This window comes from Myotis nattereri (assembly GCF_964212035.1).
Source record: "Myotis nattereri genome assembly, chromosome: 18".
In the NCBI taxonomy this organism is placed as follows: domain Eukaryota; kingdom Metazoa; phylum Chordata; class Mammalia; order Chiroptera; family Vespertilionidae; genus Myotis; species Myotis nattereri.
The window spans coordinates 28693050-28715880 of record NC_138093.1 but is presented as its reverse complement, the minus strand read 5'-3'; the positions used below and the strand labels follow the sequence as shown (position 1 = coordinate 28715880).

Below are 22831 nucleotides of genomic sequence, written 5' to 3'. Positions count from 1 at the left end.
CCCTAACTTTCAGTGCCTCTGTTTCCTCCTCTATGACATAGTAACTGTGTCAACCCCATAAGGTTATGGTGAGAATGAATCCATATAACCCTCCTACAACAATGCCTGGCACATAGTAAGGCCTAATAAACAAAAGCTGTTTATAATGGGCATGTCTCTGCACCTGGAAGGCATGGGGGGAGCTGGTGGAAGTGCTCGGGGAAGGGTTCGAAAACAGAAGCCGAAGACCCCAAATTAAAGTGCATTTATTTTCAAGGTGCCAATAGAAGAACGTGAGTAAAGGTAAAGGGTGGGGTGTTAGGAACACACAAACTATGAGAAATGTGGTGAAAATTCTGTTCCACAAGGCTGAGGGGCTCCAAAGTGAGCCCCTGAGGAGGTGGCGTGCCTGTGATTGGTTGCTGCGGGGACCCTGGGGACATCCACACTCCAGGGCTGAGTGGGGAGGCTTTGTTCTCTCCTTGGCCTACCCTGTAGCCGACCCTGCCACCGACTTTCCAGCAGGCACTGCTGGTGACAGGACTGAGGGAGAGAAAATATAGGTGGTGAGTGCAGATTTCTTTTTACCCCTGAAAAACAATAGTAAGCCGGTGTCTTACTAGCAGTATTGTTATATAGGAAGGGCAGCACATTGAGAGTTTCAAAAGAGGTGTGACTTGGTGTGGAGAAGGGTCCCAGGCCAGGAAGAAGGGTTTAGAACCTGGGTGAGCTCATTGGTGGATGCTGCAAGGGCCATGGGACAGGGGTTGTCTTGTTAAACACAAGGAATTGCTTCATTTTCAGAGACAACCGGAGAGCTGATGAGCCACCAGGGCTTAGGTCCTACATAGGGTTCCAGGGAAGAGATGGCCTGTTAGAACCGTGGTCGGCAAACCCCAGCTCGCGAGCCACATGTGGCTCTTTGGCCCCTTCAGTGTGGCTCTTCCACAAAATACCACGTGCGGGTGCACACATGCAGTGCGATTGAAACTTCGTGGCCCACGCGCGGAAGTCGGTATTTTGTGGAAGAGCCGCATGTGGCTCACTAGCCGCAGTTTGCCGACCACTGTCTTAGAAGTCAGTCTCTGGACTTCATTTAGGGTGTGGCATCTTGCCCTGAGTGGAATTGTAGAGAACTTGCCAGAAACATGTTCTCCTTATGTTCTCTAAACATGTTCTCTAAATACTAACCTTCAGGCCTACTCAGCACTCACTGTTCCTAGCATGTGTCCAAATTAGCATTGTATTCATAAGTTAACGGGGGGAAATGGGACCAGTTATGCTAACCTTCCCCTCACCATGGGGAAGGTTAGCTCGAAGCTGTGGCTTAGCCATGACTCACCGTATGTGAAAGAAGCTCAACTGGGTGGTGGTTGGGGGGCCTCTTACTACTCTCTGCCTCTTCAGAGAGCCTCTTGAAGGGCCCCGCCCCAGCTGTCACTTCCCCAAGAAAGACAGGAAAGGGAAAGAAGGTGAAGGGCACATGCCAGGTGTCCTTTGAACAGGTGTCCTGATAACTGATGGCCACTCCACATGTCTCCTTAGTCCAAGGCTACACCCAGCGTCAGGGAGGCTGGGAAACATGGTTTGTATTCTGGGCAGCTCTGTGCCCAGCTAGAAATCAGGGGTGTCTTTATTGAGGAAGAAGGAGAAGAGTGGATGTTGAGGGGCAACTGACAGGCTCTGCCATACAGCGCATTAAAACCATCTGCTAAAAACAAGTGTCATTTATATCCAGGTAAGAAATCTATACTTACATAGTCAAAGTACTGGGAGAGGTAGTGTGGAAATCATATTTTAATTGCTCTAAGAAAGTAAAGATTAGCTACGAGTACTTCAAACGTAATCTTTGAGAAACTGAATTTTTGATGACTGAATTTTCTAAAAGTGGGGCACACCGAGGTAGGGAAGACACATAAATGCTTCAGCGTAGTTGTCTGTTGGAAAGTACCGTAGAGAATGTGTTTAGGGAAGAAAGATGTTTTGCCACTGAATGATTTCGCAGTGTGACATGCTTTTTCAGATGTATTCTCAAAGGTTCACTTGATTTTATATATATACATTCAAGTCTGGAGTAGTAACCCTCTCTCAAAGATAACAGCATCTCTCCTTGAGACCAGGTCACCTGAGACCTCTTGAAGCTGCTGGCTTCCCCCAGGGCACGGACACCAGGAAGCCAAGGTTCCGAGGAGACTCTGGCTCCAATTTTTAGTCCTACTGAAATAAATGCAATTTTTTTTTTTTTTAGAATATATTTTATTGATTTTTTACAGAGAGGAAGGGAGAGAGATAGAGAGTTAGAAACATCAATGAGAGAGAAACATCAATCAGTTGCCTCCTGCACATCTCCTACTGGGGATATGCCCGCAACCCAGGTACATGCCCTTGACCGGAATCGAACCTGGGACCTTTCAGTCCGCAGGCCGATGCTCTATCCACTGAGCCAAACCGGTTTCGGCAAATAAATGCAATTCTTTAGACCCTTGTGAGGTCCACAAGTTAGAATGTGACTGAATTTTCAGGCTTAAAGTTGAACAAACTCATTCAGCAGCCCGTCCATCTTTTTGAACTCTAGATTGAAAGCCTGTTAAAATGTTCCTTAAGACTTGCCCTGGCTGGTTTGGCTCAGTGGATAGAGCATTGGCCTGGGGACTGAAGGGTCTCAGGTTTGATTCCAGTCAAGGGCCCATGCCCTGGTTGCGGGCTCGATCCCCAGTGGGGGGCATGCAGGAGGCAGCCAATCAATGATTCTCTTCATTGATGTTTCTATCTTTCTCTCCCTCTCCCTTTTCCTCTCTGAAATCAATAGGAATATATTTTTTAAAATGTTCTTTAAAACCTGTCAAAGGTAGACAAGAACAAGAGGTAGAGTTGGGAGCTGAGGCTGGTGGGGCGGGGCGGGGCGGGGCAAATATCTCAGGGTTAGGAAAACGGAGTAGAGGCGGCCCCTGAAAATACTAAGAATGTTCTTTCTCCGTCCCATCCCTTGGCCCCACCCCCTGTCTTTTACCCCTAGGCCTGCTCTGCCTGAGAAGAAGGTGGCTGACCTCAGCACTCTGAACGAAGTGGGCTATCAGATTCGGATTTAGGCAAGCCATACCTGCCAGCCAGAGGGCTTCTGTGGTGCTTCTCTCTGCACTTTACCCAGCATCTTCAGGAGGAACTGCAACTATTTATGAAGAACCTGTGGATTTTATTTTTAAGGATTCACTTGGAAATAGAATCTGAGTGGGTGGTAACAACGTAAAAAAAAATCACAAAGGGGCAACCATGAAAAGGCTAGTCATAAACCCCACTGGGGTTGGACTGTCTCCCTCACTCCTGATGGAAAGGATAATACTGCCACTGTAGTTCTCTATTTTCCCATTTACCCGCATTCTTTTACTTGCTTTCACCATTATCCCTCACCAAGTAAATGTTTCTGAAACCCTCCCTCCCACTTTTGATACATAGTAAGGTAACTCGATCAGTATTAATGTTTTTTGCAGCAATAACAGAGGCAAAGATTGGTGGGTGTTTTTTTAAGCCGTCAATATTACCTCAGCATTTTGACATCAGATATGCAAGCTTAATGGTGTTTTGTGTTTTATATTCTATTTGTATGGGTTCCCCAATATTTCCCATGGGGATCGCCACAAAGTTTGGAATTCTTTCCTGGTGCATACATGTGATGAGATTTAAGGTATTATATGCAGGTGTTTTGCTAAAAAGCACTGAAATTCTTCTGGCAATACGGGAAACCATTTTTAGGATCTTGGAGTCACTTCTTTCTTAAAGCATTCACTGACAGCAGCTTTTGTTCTTTCAAAACAAAACAAAAACAGCACAGTGAGAGCTAGTCTATATTCTGTCACTAACATTTAAACTTTGCATCCTCTACAAAAGTAGAAGGGATCACGCAGTACTGGGAAAATTTAGCAGTATGGCAATTACCTCTAATAACAAAACTCAGAAAGGCAAAACAGCAGGTCTTCAGAAACAGATCATCTTTCTGCTCACATTTCATCTGATCCTTAAATTCTGAGCTGGGCCTTGATTCTGAAGGACTCACTGTTGTGAGAGACGTGTTCTGATGTCTTATATTAAGACCAAATGGGGTGCAAAGGGATTATTTTCCAGTACCTCGCTTTTCAGTATGACCTCATGACATTTAGGAACTGGTACTGGAAAAATCCAATGAATTAGAGAAGCACGGGACCTTTTTGTAAATGGAAAAGTCTTCAGGTCCCATGTTACACCTGAAAGCGTGACTTGGTCCATGAAGCACAGTCTGACTATCTGGCCTGCACGTGGTAGTTACAGTGACTTCCAGCTGCAGATCATACAGCATAACTCCAACAGCATCCCAAGTCTGTATGTTATCAATATCAGGGGTGCAGCTTCTATTTCATTTGTTTTATCTTAGTAACCACGCCAACTCATGAGACCAAAAGGCAGAGTTAAGTCCGCTAGTCGGCAAAAGTGTTAGTTCAGTCTCAGGGCTTCCCTCTGGCTTTGACGAGGTGGTTTTAAGAAGGGTTAAAAAAAGATGAGAATCTGCTCATTCAGATTCTTTACCTCTGAGGGTGACATGGAGAGCAAAAGGACTTCATTCTCTAGCCGTCTGCACATTAACTTGTTACCCTGAAAGTCAATGTTATGACTGGAAAGTATTGTTTTCTAGGAAAAGAAGGAAGTCTAATGTCTTTACATAAACAGGAGCAAGTAGGTATACATCTCAATTAAAATATAGCATTAAGTTAACAATTCTGAACTTAATTGCTTCAATATATTATCAGTCAGCAGAATTTAAAATGTTATCTTTGTATATCTTCCCAAGGCAAATCCATTTGCAGCCCATGGCCACGTGCATTTAGAGTACTCAGTAAATCATTTCATTCTCATGCCGAAAATGATACTATCAATCTGAAATTTTATTATATATAAGACTACTTATAACATTGCAATCGTTCTAAGAGCTTGGAATAGGATTTTCTAAGCATTACCTAAGTACTGTCCCAACTAAAATACAAAAAGTCCATAGCTACACAGCCTCTTGTTTCCTACAAGAGAGAGGAAAGTAGGGATATAAACTGTTTCTAATATGCTGATGGATGAACCTTAAAACTGCCAATTGACTTGATGATTCAATTTCTTCCATACTAACTTCCTGATTTTAATCATTTCCCCAAAGCAATAGTCACAGAAACATGAAAATTCATGGAAGATGTTTTAGTTGTCACTCTATTTTTAATGACTATGGAATGTTAATTTCTAAAAGATGTGAGAAAGAAACCAAACTTGTAAAGTCTAGTGCTGTAATTTAAAGTCAAAACGAACAAAAAAATCGAAAAAATCATGATATAACTTACCTCCCCAAAATTGATTTTGAAACTGGCTACAATTAAAAAAGATAAAAAATGAAACGGAGATGATTTGAAATCTAGTTTTGAAAAAGTTATTTATGTAAGAGAATTTTTATGCTTAAGCCACTGTGGCAATAAATGCAAAGTTTAAATGAATGACAGGAATCTTGATTTTAGACTACATGTTGTGCTGTTTTGAGTACACTTTATTTCAAAAAGTGATATTTAGTATTTTCTATACACTCTGAAATCATGAACATTTCACTTTTTCTAAGTCAATTATTTCATAAGGATTTTATTAATAGATATTGGTAAATAGAACTTTGGAAATCTTAATTCAGTATTCTTACTATACCCAAGGCTTTTGTAACCTAGTTTTATGTACAACCTTGTACAGTTTTTTTGACATACAATTCAGAATCTTGTTTATTCTCTTGGACTTTGTTCTGGCCAATACATTTTTTTTAAATCTTTAAGGAAAACTGTGATTGTTTTAGTGGGTATTTTTCTAAGTAAATGACAACTTGTACAATGTATTTTAGAGAATGCCAGATAGTGCATGTTTCAAGTTCATGTTTTTCTCATCACTTATATGTTTATACAGCATGAGACTTTAATAAAACCATCCTGGAAACTTAAGGATTGTTTTTCTTCTAAAAATGTGACATGATGTAATTTTTTTCCTTGTCCACTTACTTGTCCTAGTCAACTAGTTTCTCATTCTCTCAACTTTGACTTCTTCCAGTTTTCAAACTCTACATTAAACATCACTCTGTTTTGGCACATCTTCATTCACTTATATTTTAGCATCAGCCTAAGTAATAAAAGCTGAAAAGGGTAATGGAATAGTTTAGAAGAGGCAACAGGCCAGCTTACTCAGCTTAGTATACCTTACCAAGAAAACCTCAGACACAGATCTAGCCAGTTTGACTCAGTGGTTAGAGCACCGGCCCTCAGACTGAAGGGCTACGGGTTTGATTCTGGTCAAGGATTCATACCTTGGTTGCAGGCTTGATCCCCGGCCCTAGTTAGGGAGCCTACAATCAGTGTATTTCTTTTTTTTTTTTTTAATATATTTTATTGAATTTTTACAGAGAGGAAGGGAGAGAGATAGTTAGAAACATCAATGAGAGAGAAACATCGATCAGCTGCCTCCTGCACATCTCCTACTGGGGATATGCCCGCAACCCTGGTACATGCCCTTGACCAGAATCGAACCTGGGACCTTTCAGTCCGCAGGCCGACGCTCTATCCACTGAGCCAAACCGGTTTCGGCAATCAGTGTATTTCAATCTCTGTCTCCCCCTCCCTTCCACTCTCTCTAGTATCAATAGAAAAAATATCCTTGGATAAGGAGTAACAAAACAAACAAAAACACCCTCAGGCACAGATGGACTAGTATAATACTTTATTAGGTAATTTACAGGTACAAAGTGCAAATGACTTGATGGCTGTTTCCCCAACCCCTTATACTCTCTGGATTCTTACATTTTACTCAAGCAAAGGGTTAAAACCAGACTGGCTAAATTAAAAAAAAAAAAAAAGATATAAAGGACAAGTTTTCAAACATGCCTATTATCTTGATATCAAAGGAATAATCAAACCAAAATTTCATTACTCCACAACATCCCTTTCCATTGAGAAGTTGGATAGTACAGCACTTGAGGTTGTGGGACTTAGTTTCAGCAAACAGCCAGATTCCATTGCTTTTGGCAGGTAAACAGTAGGCTCTCGCAGAGTTACCAACTCTTCGAACCAAAACAGACAAGTGGATAATTAATTTTAGTGAAGCTTTAAAAACTTGTGAAAAAGTTACATTGACCTTTTTGGCCTCCAGTCCTACAAACTAATACTTCATTCTATAAGATAAAGGAGTAAGCAATTTTATGAATTAACTCTATAAAAGTGAAGCACATGAAAAGGGCCTAAAAGTCACAATATATTAATCAGGATATGAAAAACTGAATTTCCAAAGAGGTTTTCAGGGATGTTAGTCATATATTAACAAATAACTTTATATATAAAGTTATTTGTTAATAAATTCACACAACAGAAAGCAATAAGGAATTTTCATTTTTCTTTCCCAAATACTAAAAGGGGATAATTATACTATCTGCTGTTACTATTTGATAATGATAATATCTGCTAATTAGGACAGATCAGAATATTCTGAAAACTGTGACTAGAAAATATGGAAAATCCTAGAACTATAGTTAATACCATAAATAAAAGAGCCCCAAAGTGAAAAATTAAACATTTAAAAGTATTTTCTTATTACAATTTTTACTAGCCAGATCCTTATAGCCCACATGCCTTTTGGGGTATTCATCTATTTATTTTTTTTAATAATGGCAGTACAAAATACAAAAACTTTTAAAGTCCTAGACTATAAAGTAACTACTGCTTTCTAATTTAAAGTGAAGCATTATACTAAGAAAACTCACCGTAAAAACTTTACTAATTTAGTATAATTCAATATAAAATTATTCGGTAAAAATACACATAATTCTTTGATTACCATGTCTAAAAAAGGAGAAAATTTTCTTTTTATGGTTTAAAATTTTTGATTCAAACACATAGAGCCAAATGCAGAATTAATTATTAGACCCGCTCTTAACCACTTCCTAAAAAATGTCAGGACTATCTCACACTGCTACATCATGTTAAAACACATTTTAGAAACAAAACACTGAAACAGTTAAAATTACTAAAGAATATTAGATCTCCAAGTCAGTATTTACCCACTAGATTTTTGCTAGCTTCCTCAAATTTCTGAGGCAAAACAAAAATAATCTTATAGCTGCCACTTTGTTCCAAAGACAAGTTTCCCAATAAAATAAATGTCTATAGTATTAGTTCACTAAAATAAAATCTTCCCTAACCCAGAGATCTTTTCTTGAAACTGAATAGAGAAAAGAAAAAAAATTGCTAGGGAAATGAAGACATAACCCCAATCTGCCTCCTATAATGGTCGGTCTGTTACAGGATGGAAAAGTGGGCTTGTGTAGTCTTCATCCCACTAGTTATGGGACCTTTTACACCAACAAAATGTAGATATATTACATGTCCCAGGATAGTAACAAGATGGATTAAACAATCTGTACAATTTTAAAAAGCATTATCAAGCCCCCTCAAAAACACATTGAAATGGTTGGAGACCTGAAAATGACCCAATGATTTCTGAGATTAACTAATTGGGACTTAACAAATTTATGGTCCTCACAATGAAATAAAGCCTTCTGGAAGGGAAATGAGTTGTGGTTTGCAAGAACTCAAAGACACTTTGGGATTCACCATAAAACTTGCCAAAAACATGAAATGGAATTAAGAGGATTAAAGATGCACTATTTTTAAAAGTCAGTCTATTTTACTAGAATTTAGAATAAAAAATATTTACAATTATTTTACAATAAAGAGCATTTAGATATCATTTGTCAGGAAAATATTCTTTCATTATGAAAACAGAAAACTGTTGTAAACTTGTGTCTCTGATATCAGTTTCAAGCATTTAACATAACCTCTTCAGAAACTCCACGGCGCAAAAATAAACAACATGCAAACTCTTAAGTACAACTTTACAGTCTTTGAAAAAGAATATAAATTGCAAAGAAAAGTATATATATAATCAAAGAAGAGTCAGAGTTCAAGTCTGAACTTGGCCAATAAAGGCAGATGATCTGAAGAGTTGTTTTCATTTGGAAGTCCATTAACAGTCCACAAGTCTTGTTCTGTAAGAAGTGACAGTCTAGCTAGAAGTTTCAAGCCTCCAACCAAAGCAACTTCAGTTCCTACATTAAAGAAATATATTTAATGAAACTGTCAACAGGTTGTAAATTAATCATACGAAGTTTTTTCTTTCCAAACAACACAATACAGAACTTAAGACCCCTCTGGAAGTCTAAATGTGGAACAGTTTTCAGAATATGATAAAAATGTTTACTAATATAAGTTGTTAAAAGAAGTTTTGGGAATATAATTAAGTATTTGTTGAATGTAACCTAATTATAGTTCTCAAATACACAGCAGTTTCAGATGCTTGTTTTTTTCTATTTAAGGTATGTTTTCTATTTCAAGTTCTGAAAATAATCCAGAAGAAAACATCAATGTAATAAGAATGTTAAGATTGACTTGATATTGACAACTACATAAGAAATTTATCCATCAACCATTCTATAGTTGTATAAAACCAGACAGGCACAGTCAAAGCTAAGTAGAAAGTTTATAAGGTGACTGGAGAATAAATTTATAGTCATTGCCAATTGGGTCAACAGGAAAAATAAAAGTGGACATGCTCTTAAATGTTAAAATTGGAGGTGTTGGTCTATGGCACACTTCTGCCACCTAGTGAACAGTTCTTGCACGACAACTACCAGAACCTTATTACAAATTCAAAGGAGCATATTTTGTGGAGCTGATCTAGTGGGGAGGAGTAAGCCATCTCTTGAATATTACTAATAATGTTATCCTCAGTAGGAAGAAAAAACAAACAAAAGGGGAAAAGAAAAGTAGCACCAAGAAATGAAAGCGAAAATAGGGAAAAGCAGAAAAGACAACGGCTGCCAACATTATGGACTTCCAAAGTTTTCTAAATGGTGTTTTCTGACTTCTACTTATATGAAACTGCATTTTTTTCTCTACGTTAAATCCTTGGTTAATAAAGTCTTGTTTTCATTGACTCATACCAAGAAATGTTTTATCACTTTTGCTTTATGAAAACACAGTCACAGACCTCTTTCGAGAAAAAAAAAAAAAGTCTACAGTCAATATGACAAAACTGTCTATTGTTGGAAGTTTAAGCAAGGCCCTCCAATGAAGACAGGGTGTGGCAATACAATTTAAGTACAAACCATATGATGTTGCTGGCACAATAAAACAGTAAATCACAGCAAGTAAAACAAAACGGCAATATGAAAGACCTAGAACTCAGAAGGTGAGTGGGCTGGAGGGCAGAGCTGAGGATATAATTCCTAGATAATTTGTTTTGAGGTGTTCCACTGCCTCCATCTTTTTCAGGTGATTAAACGATTATTCAAATGCATTACCAATCTGTCAAATATATTACCAATTAAAAATATTTTTCACTTGTAAAGCTAGAACTTCATCTAGATGTTTAGCTAATAACTTTGCCAACTTCAGCCCTGACGTTTTGGTTACTGTGTTCTGGGCAGATCGTAAGCGTCCATGCTTTCTTTACCTGGCTCCCCAGCAACATCTTTCTTTTCCCCAGAATAGAAAATATAATCCACAGTTATGGCACTTCGGGAATGACAGGTGGTCACTTCTGGAATTCCAGTGTCAGGAAAATAATGCGAATACACAGATGACAAGCTGAAATGGTGCTGTAAATGTGAAGATAACCTAAATTAAAAAAAAAAAAAAGTGGTTAGCATCTATCAAGTTTTTCATGATTTATAATTCCTAATATTAAAGCACTTTTTCATTTAATTTCCAGACAAAGCCAGACATTAGGACAGCTTCACTTAAACAGATGATATCACAATTTGGCATGCATGCAGTGATATCAAAACCCATAAACAAGGCTGTGAAGCATGGCGCGGGGAGCTCAATAATTAACATATGCATGTGATTTATTAATTCTATTCAGAGCCTCCACTTACCAATAAACACACATTCTAAAACAATTTACAGGCATTCCTCATTTTACTGCACTTCACTATTGCACTTTGCAGATGTTGCATTTTTTACAAATTAAAAGGTCTGTGGCAACCTTGCAAGTCTAATAGAGCCAACATTCTTCACCAGCACAGAATATCTTCATTTTTTATCACTTTTTTAAAAGTCAGTTTTGAGGAACTCTTTTAAACTAAAGTCAGCTAATGCCCACTACTGCTTTTCAGAACTCACTTTTCAGCTGTTGCTAGGACTTCTGTTTTATCCAGCTGTGTTTGTGTCGGATCACTGTCTGTAAGAACAAAGAAAACTACATATTTTAATACTGTCAATACACTGTTTTATTCTAGTTTGCCTTAATACAGTCCTTTTATTCTAGCAACAATATTTAAGACATATCTAGTTTAGATACAATGCCTAGTTAAATGTTTCATACTAAAAGCTATATGTTTTGATGATCTCCAAAATTAGCAAACATAAAATGCAAACATTTCCAAAGCAACATGCAAGTAATTCATGCGAAGATAATTTGGGAAGTTCAACTTTAAAAAGGTAAGTTTAGAGCTCTCTGAATAAAGGAATAAGTAAACAACTTCATGTTTTTATAGTATATGAATATTTATTCCTGAGATGTTATCCTTTTAAAATTTTAGTTTTATGTTCAAAGGGAAAGCATTATGAAGAAGACTGCCAAAATATATTGCAAACACTTACCTGTCTTTTCTACTTTTGGTACCTGCTGTACCTCATACACACAGTTCTGTGAGATACCTAGGTTTGGGGGCCAAATTGGAATAGATAAAATTCTTTGTCCCCGTGAAGACTGTTCCTGGCCAGATACCTAAACAAAATTTCAACAGGTATCTTAAGTGAGTAGATTTTAAATAGTTTATGTATTGAAAAGTTTGTTAAATGAAAGGGAATCCAAGAATGATAAATATTACTTTTTATTCATTATATTAAGTGACTATTTGTGCTTATAGGATCTTGTTCAACTATAGTTCAGAAAGCACTTATTTACATGGAAATGGCAATCTTTTCTTATACGTGTTTTTCTCTAATTTGGCCACCTAAATGATCTATCACTTTTGACTAATATTGCCCCTCCTTTTTGCTACCTGCGATATAGTTCTTATTATAGAAAATACTAAGAGAGGTAAACTCTTACAAAGTTTTAAACTATCAAATGTCAGTGGTGAAAAACTTATTTGGTTAAATATACTGAAGATCAAAGGATCAAAAGTAAGCAGAAGAGAACACAATGGAAATAATGGGATAAATGATACTCAGCTATGGAATTAAAATATTTATCATTATGCAAAGGAAATTATAAAGAAATATTAAATTACTGTTTTGCTAACTGTATTGCTCACATCCAGCATTCCAAAGTCTATTCTGCCACCTTGTGAGTAGTTTCTTATTTATGAAGTATTCGTGTTTGTCAACGTTTCTTTTTTTTTCTCATCCATTTTGGATTTTTTGCAGCCCGCTAATTCCTCCAAGCAGAATGTTGCCACAAATAGATGGAAAAGATGAAATTCAACCACGTGGATAAAAGTAATTATTAGTAGTCGTGGAAAATCAACATAGGTTGGTAAAGTGAGGGTACTGGATCATTCAAGGTTTCAAACAGGCCTGTGATGACTATCCTCACGTGACTGTGAACAGAAAGCCAAGTCCACCTCTTAGTAATGATGACGTGAGGACTTACCTTTCCTATGGCAAGTCCTTCATAATTCAATTTTCCGTCCTTTATGAAACTATAGAGTGGAGAACCAGGAACAGAATTAAAGTCCCCACACATAATAATAGGGTAGAAGCTGCCATCTTTCTGATGGGCAACACTGGAAATCTCTGCCAGAAGCATTGCCAATTGGGTCAGCTTAATGTCACCTCGCCTTGGGTTATACAACAGATGTGTGTTAGCTACACAGATTGCAGGAGAGGCACCACTTGGGATTTTGGGCTGCAAAAGTAACACTAATCCAACATTGTCTCTGTCCAACAGAGGAACATCAGGGCGGTAGAATTCCACTGGGTTCACTGATAAAAGTGAAAATTTGGAATGTTTGAAGCAAATGGCACAGCCATCCGGTTTCCTTCCCGTACGCATCTTGTACTCACAGTGATAACCTATTTAAAAAAAAGAAATTTAAAACAATTTAAATTGGGACTTTTATATATATATATATATATATATATATATATATATAGAGAGAGAGAGAGAGAGAGAGAGAGAGAGAGAGAGAGAGAGACAGACACCCAGTGCATGAAATTCATGCACTTGGGGGGGGGTGTCCCACAGCCCAGCCTGCGCCCTCTCGCAGTCCATGAGCCCTTGGGGAATGTCCGACTGCCAGGGAGCAGGCCTAAACCGTCAGTTGGACATCCTTAGCGCTACCTCGGAGGCAGGAGAGGCTCCTGCCACCGCCACTGTGCTCGCCAGCAGTGAGCCCGACTTCTGGCTGAGCACCACCAGGGGGCAGCTCATGTGTTGAGCGTCTACCCCCTGGTGGTCAGTGCACACCATAGTGACCGGTCATTCCACCATTCGGTCGATTTGCATATTAGCCTTTTATTATATAGGAAGTATACACACACACACACACACACACACACACACACACAGCTAATATTTTTGAACAATGTTTACCAAAGTGTTTTTTGCAAATACACTTTGTAGGAATAAGTGGAATCAAAAAAGTTTGGGACTAGGACTAATAGGTCTCTTTATGGGTAGATTTCAATCTTAAATATGCTAATGTGTAACATCATTGCTCTCATTTGCATCCTAGTAAAAATCAGTCATGACAAAGACAGCAGGGACTTATAATAACCTACCCACCAAGTACCTCTGATCTTTTTGCTCTAACTCTTCCCTTCTTGCTCCACTCCACACACACTAGTCTGCTCATCTGCCTTAAGGCACTACAACCTTAGGGCCTTTCCTTTGCTATTTCCTCAGTCTGGAATGGTTTAGGCATGGCTTTTTCATTCACCTCCTTCAAGTCTTTGCTCAACTGTCACTTTCTCTGATCATCTGTTTACAACTGAAATCTGATTCATTCCACTTTCCTGCTTTTCTCCAGAAAACTACCATTACTTCATGAACTATTTACACATTTATTTGATTTATTGTCAGCCTTTCTCCACTAGAATGTACACTGCACAAGGGCAGAGACTTGTTATCTGTTTTGCTCACTGCTGTATCCCCCCTGCCTAGAACAGGGGTGGGGAACGTCCAGCCCGCGGGCCATGTAAGAACTGCAAAATCCTTCTGTCTGGCCCTGCCTAGGCATTAGGGGTGAGTTCATTAAATGTTTGACCACATGTAGCGGGCTAATTTTTAAGTTGATAATTTTGTATGGACCACGAATGATGTTACAAATATGCAAATGGCCCTTGGCAGAACAAAGGTTCCCCATCCCTGGCCTAGAACAAACATTGCATGATGTTCAGCAGGTATTCAAAAAATATTTCCTGAATGAATGCAAAGTAGGCAGCATTTCTCAAACAGATAATTTAAAAGTGTTCACTCATCAAAGTTTTTAGTTTCTATCCATTAGGCACTTGTAAACACTTGTGTTAAAATAATGACCTAGACAGAATAGTCCCTCATCTCATGGAACTCAGAATTCTGAGTCTAGTAGTGATGGGCAAAGCAACTCCTACAAAGAAAGCTATTAAGAGATTCTTACACGCCGAAACCGGTTTGGCTCAGTGGATAGAGCGTCGGCCTGCGGACTCAAGGGTCCCGGGTTCGATTCCGGTCAAGGGCATGTACCTGGGTTGCGGGCACATCCCCAGTGGGAGATGTGCAGGAGGCAGCTGATCGATGTTTCTCTCTCATCGATGTTTCTAACTCTCTATCTCTCTCCCTTCCTCTCTGTAAAAAATCAATAAAATATATTTAAAAAAAAAAAAAAAAAGAGATTCTTACACATCTTTCCCTTTGAATTAAAATTACATACCAGCACAAAAGTTTTCACTTGAAACACGTCAATCTTTTCCTGGTCTTTTGAAATAGATATTACATTTTTCAAAATTAAGATTTTGGGCCCAAATACACCACACTTCTTTGTTAGCAAGTTATGCTTTAACAACATACCAATCATCCAAAGTAAATTTGGCTAAAATAAAAGTTACATTGTACCCAACGATTCCAAACTTGGCCTGATCTCTGTTCCATAATGATCTTCTTGAACTTCTTGCAAACAAAGTACCTTGGAAGAAAAAAGAGGGTTTGAATTAAAAAAAAAAAAAAAAAAAAAAAAAGAGAGAGAGAGATAAATGTTCTGGTGCTTCCATCTCTGAACACAGGCTTTAAAATTTTAAAAGCCTGATGAAACTTGCAAAATCCTTGTTTTTCTTATAATTTACAGGTCAATCAAATTAATGTTATATTTCCAAATTTGACCAATGCCCCACACCCTGGCCTTTACTCACATGAAGCTTTATTACTATGTAAAACTTAACTATATTCTTAATTTACACATCAGAATATTTTCCCTGAATTTATACATGTATTAGTACTAAATCCTTCTTGTCCTTTCTTAAGAAGTGATTTCTTTGAAAGTCATTTTTTAGATTAATTTTTGCATCAATTACTTAAATTTAAAATAAAAGGAAATATTTACTAAATGCTTACTATGTTGCTAGACCCTATCTCTGAACTGACCAATACTTAAGATTTTTGGATCTTTTTGAAAAGTTAGATGATTATTTGTACCAACAACCATTGGCAAATGATTCTTTGGAAGTCATGATACCTTGTTAAAAACTGTTCCATCACTATATTTAAATGTCTTCCCTTCTTATAAAACAACAGGGAGAAAACCATTTAGTTTACAAATAAACCATTTAACCCAACTCTTTCTTGTGTGAAGAATTTAGATATTTTGTACTTACATCTGCATCAAAGTTTTTAATTTCTTTCAGAATATTGGGAAACCTAAAACTCCAGTGTAATACTGGTCGCCGGCAGTGTCTATAGAGGTGTGAATTATCTTCCAATAAATTTTGTGAAAGTATATTATAGGACATCACTGTAAAGTCAAACTTGTTCTCACTGTCTTCACATATGGGGTCAACATTTTTGTCTCCGAGAATCTTCGTATTTTCTTTATTATGGTTACATATATATTCCCAATGCCGTTTAATGGTGCCTGTTAAAACATTGGACAAAATATAAAGAATTAATTTTAAAAACAGGCCATATGTTTTCTTGTATATAAATATTTTCTTGTCTTTTAAAAATTTCCATAAGCAACGAACATAATGTTTTCCCATAGAAAATGGCAATATAGCACTGAATAACCAGAAGTTGTCACCAAATTGATTAAAAGGCTGTAAAATGAAATACTGGCTAACAAGAGGTACACAACAGGTTAAAAGGATGTAGCAAGTCATTCTGGAGATGAAGAGTGTGTGTTAATAAAACTAAGACTATACAGGGGTCTGGTTTTTCACTTCTTTATGGTTAAAAAGTGACTTAGCAACTTTGTAACCATAATAAATATTTGTATGTCACAGCTGGCTTTCCAATAAGATCATTTCACATATTTTATTCCCTATTAGTAAGATAAGATCATCCAGTTATTCCATAAAGAACACATCTCAGAATTTTGCTTTAGACACAAATGGTGTATCCAGTGATTCCATAAAGAACACATCTCAGAATTTTGCTTTAGACACAAATGAAGGGTGATATATAGAAGCAGTATTTAGTGTCTAAAACTGAAGTGGGACGATGCAAACAAAATGAACAAAAAAAATCTTTTTAATGCATACCAAAGCAAAAGTTACATGTAACATAGTTACAGAATGCTGGTAAATGATAATGGCTGGTTGACGAACCTAGCATGCAGCAACCAGGAATGTGTGATGATTTATATTCTGCAAAGACATCATGTACCCTGAAAAAGTGATGAAAAGAGAATCAAAAAGCATGAGATTTTCCAATTACAGGCAGTCCTCGATTTAGAAATGACCACCATATATGTTTTCACCTTTGATCTTGTCTCCCTCATCCCACCACTAAAGGGCATACTTTAATGGCCTGGAAGCCATGAAGAAAAATGTGGAACTTTTAGAGAATGTATGAACTCAAAAGAAGGAGAAAACAAAAAATGGGAAGACTTTGGAGAAATAAACTAGGAGATGGACTTCCAAGCATGATTCAATAATATAAGAAATCTCAGCCCTAGAATCTCTCCCTTTTCTTGCACGAAGGTTTTTATTTTATTGGATTACACAATACCTAACATTCCACCAATACAGTGGCTTTCAACCTCTAGAGTTTGTACAACCCTTCACATTACGTTTCATGTCATGAACATCGATCCTTGGTATACTGGGACTGGGAGTGGAGTGATGGGGTAAATACATTTATCCTGACCACACTGCTTTGAATAAACATACAGAAATGTGTTTGAATGCTAGAGTTCCATGGAAGACAATTTGAAAACCACTGATAGAGTAAATAGTCTTTGGCCTTCACATACTTCACAACATAAATTCATACCACAAAAGGTTATATACCTTCCATGTCAGGAGGAACAAGGTGATCACAGCAGAGAAGACAGATGAATCAAAGAAAGTAAGCACTAGGCCTGATCAGGTTTTTAGGGTGCCTAATTAAAAAGTCTTAATTGTGTCACACAAATCCTTCAAATACCACTTTAAAGTGATAGGCAAGTTAGCAATGCTGTTCTCTTGATTGAAAAGTATTAGTGAAATATCGGAAGTCACAAATATGGCTTAACGAAGAGCATTTTCCTTATTCACAATACCTAGGAAGAATGGACATATACAGAGTCAGGTTGCAATCCAAGTTTATCAGTGTGTAAATGTAATTCCCCATCCATTAAAGGGAAAACACCACCACCACAATTTTCTGAGTACCTACTATGAAGCCAATAGTATGCTGGGCACTTTGACATATCATTTCATTGTCAACAGGCTTTGAAAGTAAGCATTACTTTACACTAGGAAACCAAGGAGCAGATTCAATAATTCGTCCAAGTTCACACAATCGGTGGAGCAGAATGACAGCAGGGAGTGGTTCCTAAGCCCATGCTTACGTCCTATGGCACATGGCACAGCTCCACCTGACAGCTACCAGATTTACAAAAGAGAAGTGTGCTGCCTCGATAGGCGATGAATACATCAATGAAAAGCAATCTCATATCATATAGCCCTGGATTTACAGACTATGGACTGTTCTTAGGAAACTAATTTTAATGCCTCTAAATCTTTCATTGATTCAAACTGTGGTTAATAGATTCTCATTTCTGAGTGAAAACAGATTTTCACTTCTGAGTGCTTAGAATTTCTACTTAAATGTGTAGAATTTCATCTTAAAAGAACACTAACTAATCTTCTAGCTCTGACTTCCAGGTTAATGTCTTCCTTTGACAAGGTTGTGTCTGCTCTCTACACATTAACACCTACACAGTCTACTTTCAATTATCTTCAGAGGCATCATCTTCAAGGAAAACCATAGCTCAGTCAAGAAGACAATTCCAATTATATCCTTGGGGGCAGGGTTAGGACTGGCAGCATAGAGGGAGTCTTGTTAATTGTTTAGAGTAAAAAGAATATGAGAAAAACAGGAATAACCAACACATTTAGAAAAAACAGTTTCTTAAAGTTGAATAAGATATTTTAAAAGATAAAACTTCCCACTGCCTTTCAAGATTAGATCAGTAGACCTTAGGACAAAAATACAGATTTCATAAGGTAAAATCCTATTCTGTGAGAAATTATCTTTCAATTGATTATTTCTATTTAAGAAAATTCTTTTGTCTTATTTTTAAAAGTTATCATTTTAAAAAGTTAGCTTAAAAATGAAAACATGAAATTTAGTTTTATAGATCTGTGGACTTCCAATAATACATCCACCAATTTCTAAGAAATCTAAGAACCTTTGTTTCAAAAACACGGGACTTAAAAATTATTCTTAAATTAAACTTAATGTTTTAATCTAGTCCTCCATTCTTTTCTACCTTATCCTATTTGTAAAGTCACTTCTGTTTTTACTGCCAGAAATACACAATTAATTGAAGATAAGAATAACTGCATTTAAAAAAATAATGTCCCTTTTCCTTACAGAAAACTACTGGCTGAAAGTAAAAACCAAACACCTCTAAAACCTGCAGGAGGTTTTCTTGAAGATTAGGCATGAAGGTTGCAATCAGTCCATGGCTTACATCTATTCCTGCACCAAGATAAATGTCACCTTTACCTTGGTGTTTTCTTCGTTTTGATGAAGGCTCATCTCCCTCAGAGTTCATGATGGAACTAGAGAGATGAATCAAAGATGTCTGGCTCAGGCTGTCAGGTCTCCAATTCCAGTACTGAAACTGAGTTCTAGACTCAAACAAACAAGGTGGTCTCCAATTTAATGAGAAATGCCTACTACTGAAGTAGGGGTAAGGAGCACGAGAATAATGTCCAGGCCACCTCATACAACTAGAAATATGTCTGTTCCAGCAACACTTTTGCAGATTCTCCCACGGTGTAGTCCAGTCTCTGCCCAGACTCCTCTGGTGATGGGGTAACATGGGGTATCTAAAAGAAATAAATACACTCCTTGAGGCACCACTTTAGGTTCTGCTACAGTACACAAAACCCAAATCTGTTTCCTCGAGGGAAGTCAAGGTCTCATATTTACAATCTGACTTCTAAATCTGTGAAGGAAGTGGGAAAAGCAGCCATCATTTAACTATTAGAGCAGGATATCAATATTCTCCTAAACAACTAGGACTGGTATTCTAAACACTTAATGTAGAATCCACCAGTTTCCAAAACAACACATTCACTTCAAAAAGTCCACCACAGTTCAACTGAGAGCTAAATCAACCATCAGTTTAGCTTTCTGGCATCTAATAAAACTTAATGGACAAATAAAATCCACAGCAAGCATAATACTCATCAAATAAGTATTGAATAACACATAAGCTGACTACAACTAAAGTGAACCTGTCTTCCAACTTGGTTTGGAGTAAAAACTAAACCTGTTTCTGAACAGTTTTGTTTTTTTTTATACCAAAGTTGTATCTTCCCAACGTTTGTATCGCTAAAACAAAACCCTATCACAACTTCACAAAAAGACCTCTCTGGCTAATCAGTAGGTGGATAATTTATTTCTCTCTCTCTCTCTCTCTCTCTCTCTCTCTCTCTCTCTCTCTCTCTCTTTAAAAGCATGCTTTTCCTTGAGGGAAATGGAAGAGCATAGAGATTACTTACTAGAATTCACCAATTTAACCCATCATCCAAAATATCTCCAAAGTAGCATTACCATTATGTTCAGTAGATATGTTGCTCAGGCTCTATTGGGCACCATCTTCTTACTATACTATTCTGGCAAAATATTAGGATTGAGGACTTCTATCCTTCCCTTCCAGAATTCATTAAAGGTACATTTTTCCAAGGTGGTGTCAATAATGTCCACTTCTGTTACCAAAGGAATTCCGCTTAAAGTGTATCTTCCGTTACTTGACTTTTATAGGTTATGTTCTTTTCATTTTAACAACATCTAATTCTTATTATATATTTATGGTGTTTATACATTTTCAAACTGTTCTCTAAGTTCAACTTAACTGTGAATCTTTAAAGGCATGAATGGGCAGACTAACATGTCTGGTGACGACATTACTTGCTCAATACATTTTCCATCCTAATAAGCGACCATGTTGAAGTATCATACCTGCAACTACAAAACGTTCTCTATATTTGCAGTTAACTTTCAGGGTAGGGCAAAAGTAGGTTTACAGTTGTTCCCATGGAAAACAATACAACAATTAATAACTAATACAAGAATAAGTTGTGGTTCGGTACTCACAACAGGAAACCTACTTTTGCCCCACCCTGGTAGAGATGTCTTATGAGCTCCTGCAAAGCCAGAACTTTGTTCATCGTTGTCATTTTAACCCCCTGGCCCTTCCCAAGTGCCTAGCACAGTGCCTGGCACACAGCTGGTACTCAAGAAAACATGGTTGAACCGAACTGTCATCAAGTCCCAGGACGACAGGAGTGAACACCCAATCCCCGCAACTGATGTCATCATTAATACAGGGCTGTGCTTCCCACGTGGGGGACACGAGCCAGTCCCATACGGCACACAATTAAACCGCTTGGTTTTTAACATCGGATTATTTACTTTAAAGGTGTACTAAGAAAAACCCCCCATCGGTCCATCCAAGCCAAGATTCCGCAGGTAACTGCTCAGGGCTTCGCTCCTGTGGGCGGCACTTATCCAAGTGCTTTTTCAAGCGAGTCAATTTCAAGGGGAACAAAAAATCTCCAGTAAATAACACAGGTGTGAACGAGAATTCGGTTGGTACACGAGTGACTCGAGTTTGGGACACACGAACACTCCAACCAAGCATCCCCGGCGTGTGTGCGGCGCGCGCCTCCCTCGGGGTCAGAGCGCGGGACCTATGGGGACCAGCGGCCTCCCGGGACCGTCAGCTTCCGGCCTGTGCACCGGGGCCTGCGGGGCGCGGGGAGGCTGGGCGGCCTCGGAGGCTGGGCGGGGGCAGTGGGCCGGGCTCCAAGCCGAGCCTGGTCCGGAGGGCACCCGCCCCGCCGGCGGCCGATGCGCTCCGCGACTGGGCCTGCGTCCTCGGGTCCCCCTGGCCCAGCGCCCGCCGGCGGCGGGCGGGTTTACCTATCCCTGGGGATCCCTGGGGGTCTCCGGAGGCTCCTCCCGGCAGCACCACCACCCGACCCTCTTCCTCCTCCTTCCTCCCCCTCCCGCCCGGCCCGGCCCACCCCGGCCGCCCGCGCCTGCCCCCGCCCCCAGCCGCCCCTCCCTCCTCCCTCCGCCGCCCAGACCTACTGACCGGCCTCTGCCCACCACACAGCGGCCGTAGCCCCTCCTCATACAGCGCCACGCTTCCATCTCGCCCCCGGATGGCCGTCAGGGCCTCAGGCTCCCGGCTCCACCGCAACCTCTACGAGAGGTTTGGCGGCCGAAAGCCCCAGGGGCTCCCCATCGCCAGACACCGGCTCGCGGCCGGGCTGCAAAGCACGCTGGGAGGTTCAGTCTCGCCCGCGGCCAAGTCCCCATATTGCGCCGCGGAAGTCCCGGAGTTGTGTTCCGGAAGCAGCTTCGCGGGGCGAGTGAAGCTCGGGCAGCCATTTCCGAAGAGGGCAAAACAGCCGCCCTCCGCCTTAAAGAAACAGGAAGAAATAAACTGCTGACCCGCTTTAAGGCCTGTGGGAGGGGTACAGGGTGGTTACTGTATGAGAGTAAAAAGAAAGAAATGTTATAGTCTCGCGTTTTAATAATGCCCTTGGGAGATTCGGAAGGTGGACGCCCAAGGTAGGGAAATACCCTTTTCTGGGTTCCCATATAGAACTTGGGCACCACGGATTTGGGCCATTAATTCTGCAGGAACACATCCGCAGAGTTCGCTTTGGAATGTACCTGTGCGTCGTGCCTGTCCATCCTTTGAATTTTGGCATATGACTCGATATGATCCTTGGAAAACAATATTTAAGTGAAGAACCCCCACTCCCTCTCCAAGAGAAAGAACTGAGCAAGAACAGAGGGGAGAGAGAGCAGCCGTTTTTACAGGCTCTTTGGAGAGCAGTAGAGTCATGTCTTGGAAAGACTTTTTTCTCTCTTGGGTTTGTGGACGAAAGGGGCCACATGCTGACCTGACAAGCTCAGGAGAGGCCTGCATGGCAGTTTTGCAAACTCGGAGACCTAAAGTAACCACAAAGGATGGTCTGAAATTAAACTTTAACTAAAAGCAGTGTTGGGGGGCAGTTACGTCCTGGGCCAGTATCTTCACTGACAAGGTCAACCTTTACCTTAACGGAGCCTATCTGTCTTTGCATCTATGATAACATACCCTTGAAATGTC

The 22831-nt window shown here is 39.2% G+C and overlaps 2 protein-coding genes across 2 annotated transcripts in view; one reads left to right on the top strand and one right to left on the bottom strand.

Moving 5' to 3' along the window:
* The window catches only part of VASH2 (vasohibin 2), a gene marked incomplete at its 3' end in the record, with an annotated part of 35018 nt that extends 31950 nt beyond the window's left edge, over positions 1–3068 (top strand). The window contains exon 7 of the mRNA XM_081112767.1: positions 2996–3068. Coding sequence (XP_080968893.1) covers positions 2996–3068 — 73 coding nt within the window. The remainder of the gene's footprint in view (positions 1–2995) is intronic.
* A 3649-nt stretch (positions 3069–6717) lies between these two features.
* Positions 6718–21861, bottom strand: ANGEL2 (angel homolog 2; the record flags this gene model as incomplete). The annotated part of the gene is made up of 9 exons (XM_081112763.1): positions 6718–9112; positions 10519–10682; positions 11190–11247; positions 11670–11796; positions 12667–13088; positions 15109–15178; positions 15864–16120; positions 19201–19526; positions 21803–21861. 9 exons carry the CDS (start codon positions 21859–21861, stop codon positions 8961–8963), a joined length of 1635 nt encoding a protein of 544 aa, XP_080968889.1. The 3' UTR covers positions 6718–8960.
* Positions 21862–22831: the final 970 nt, after the last annotated feature.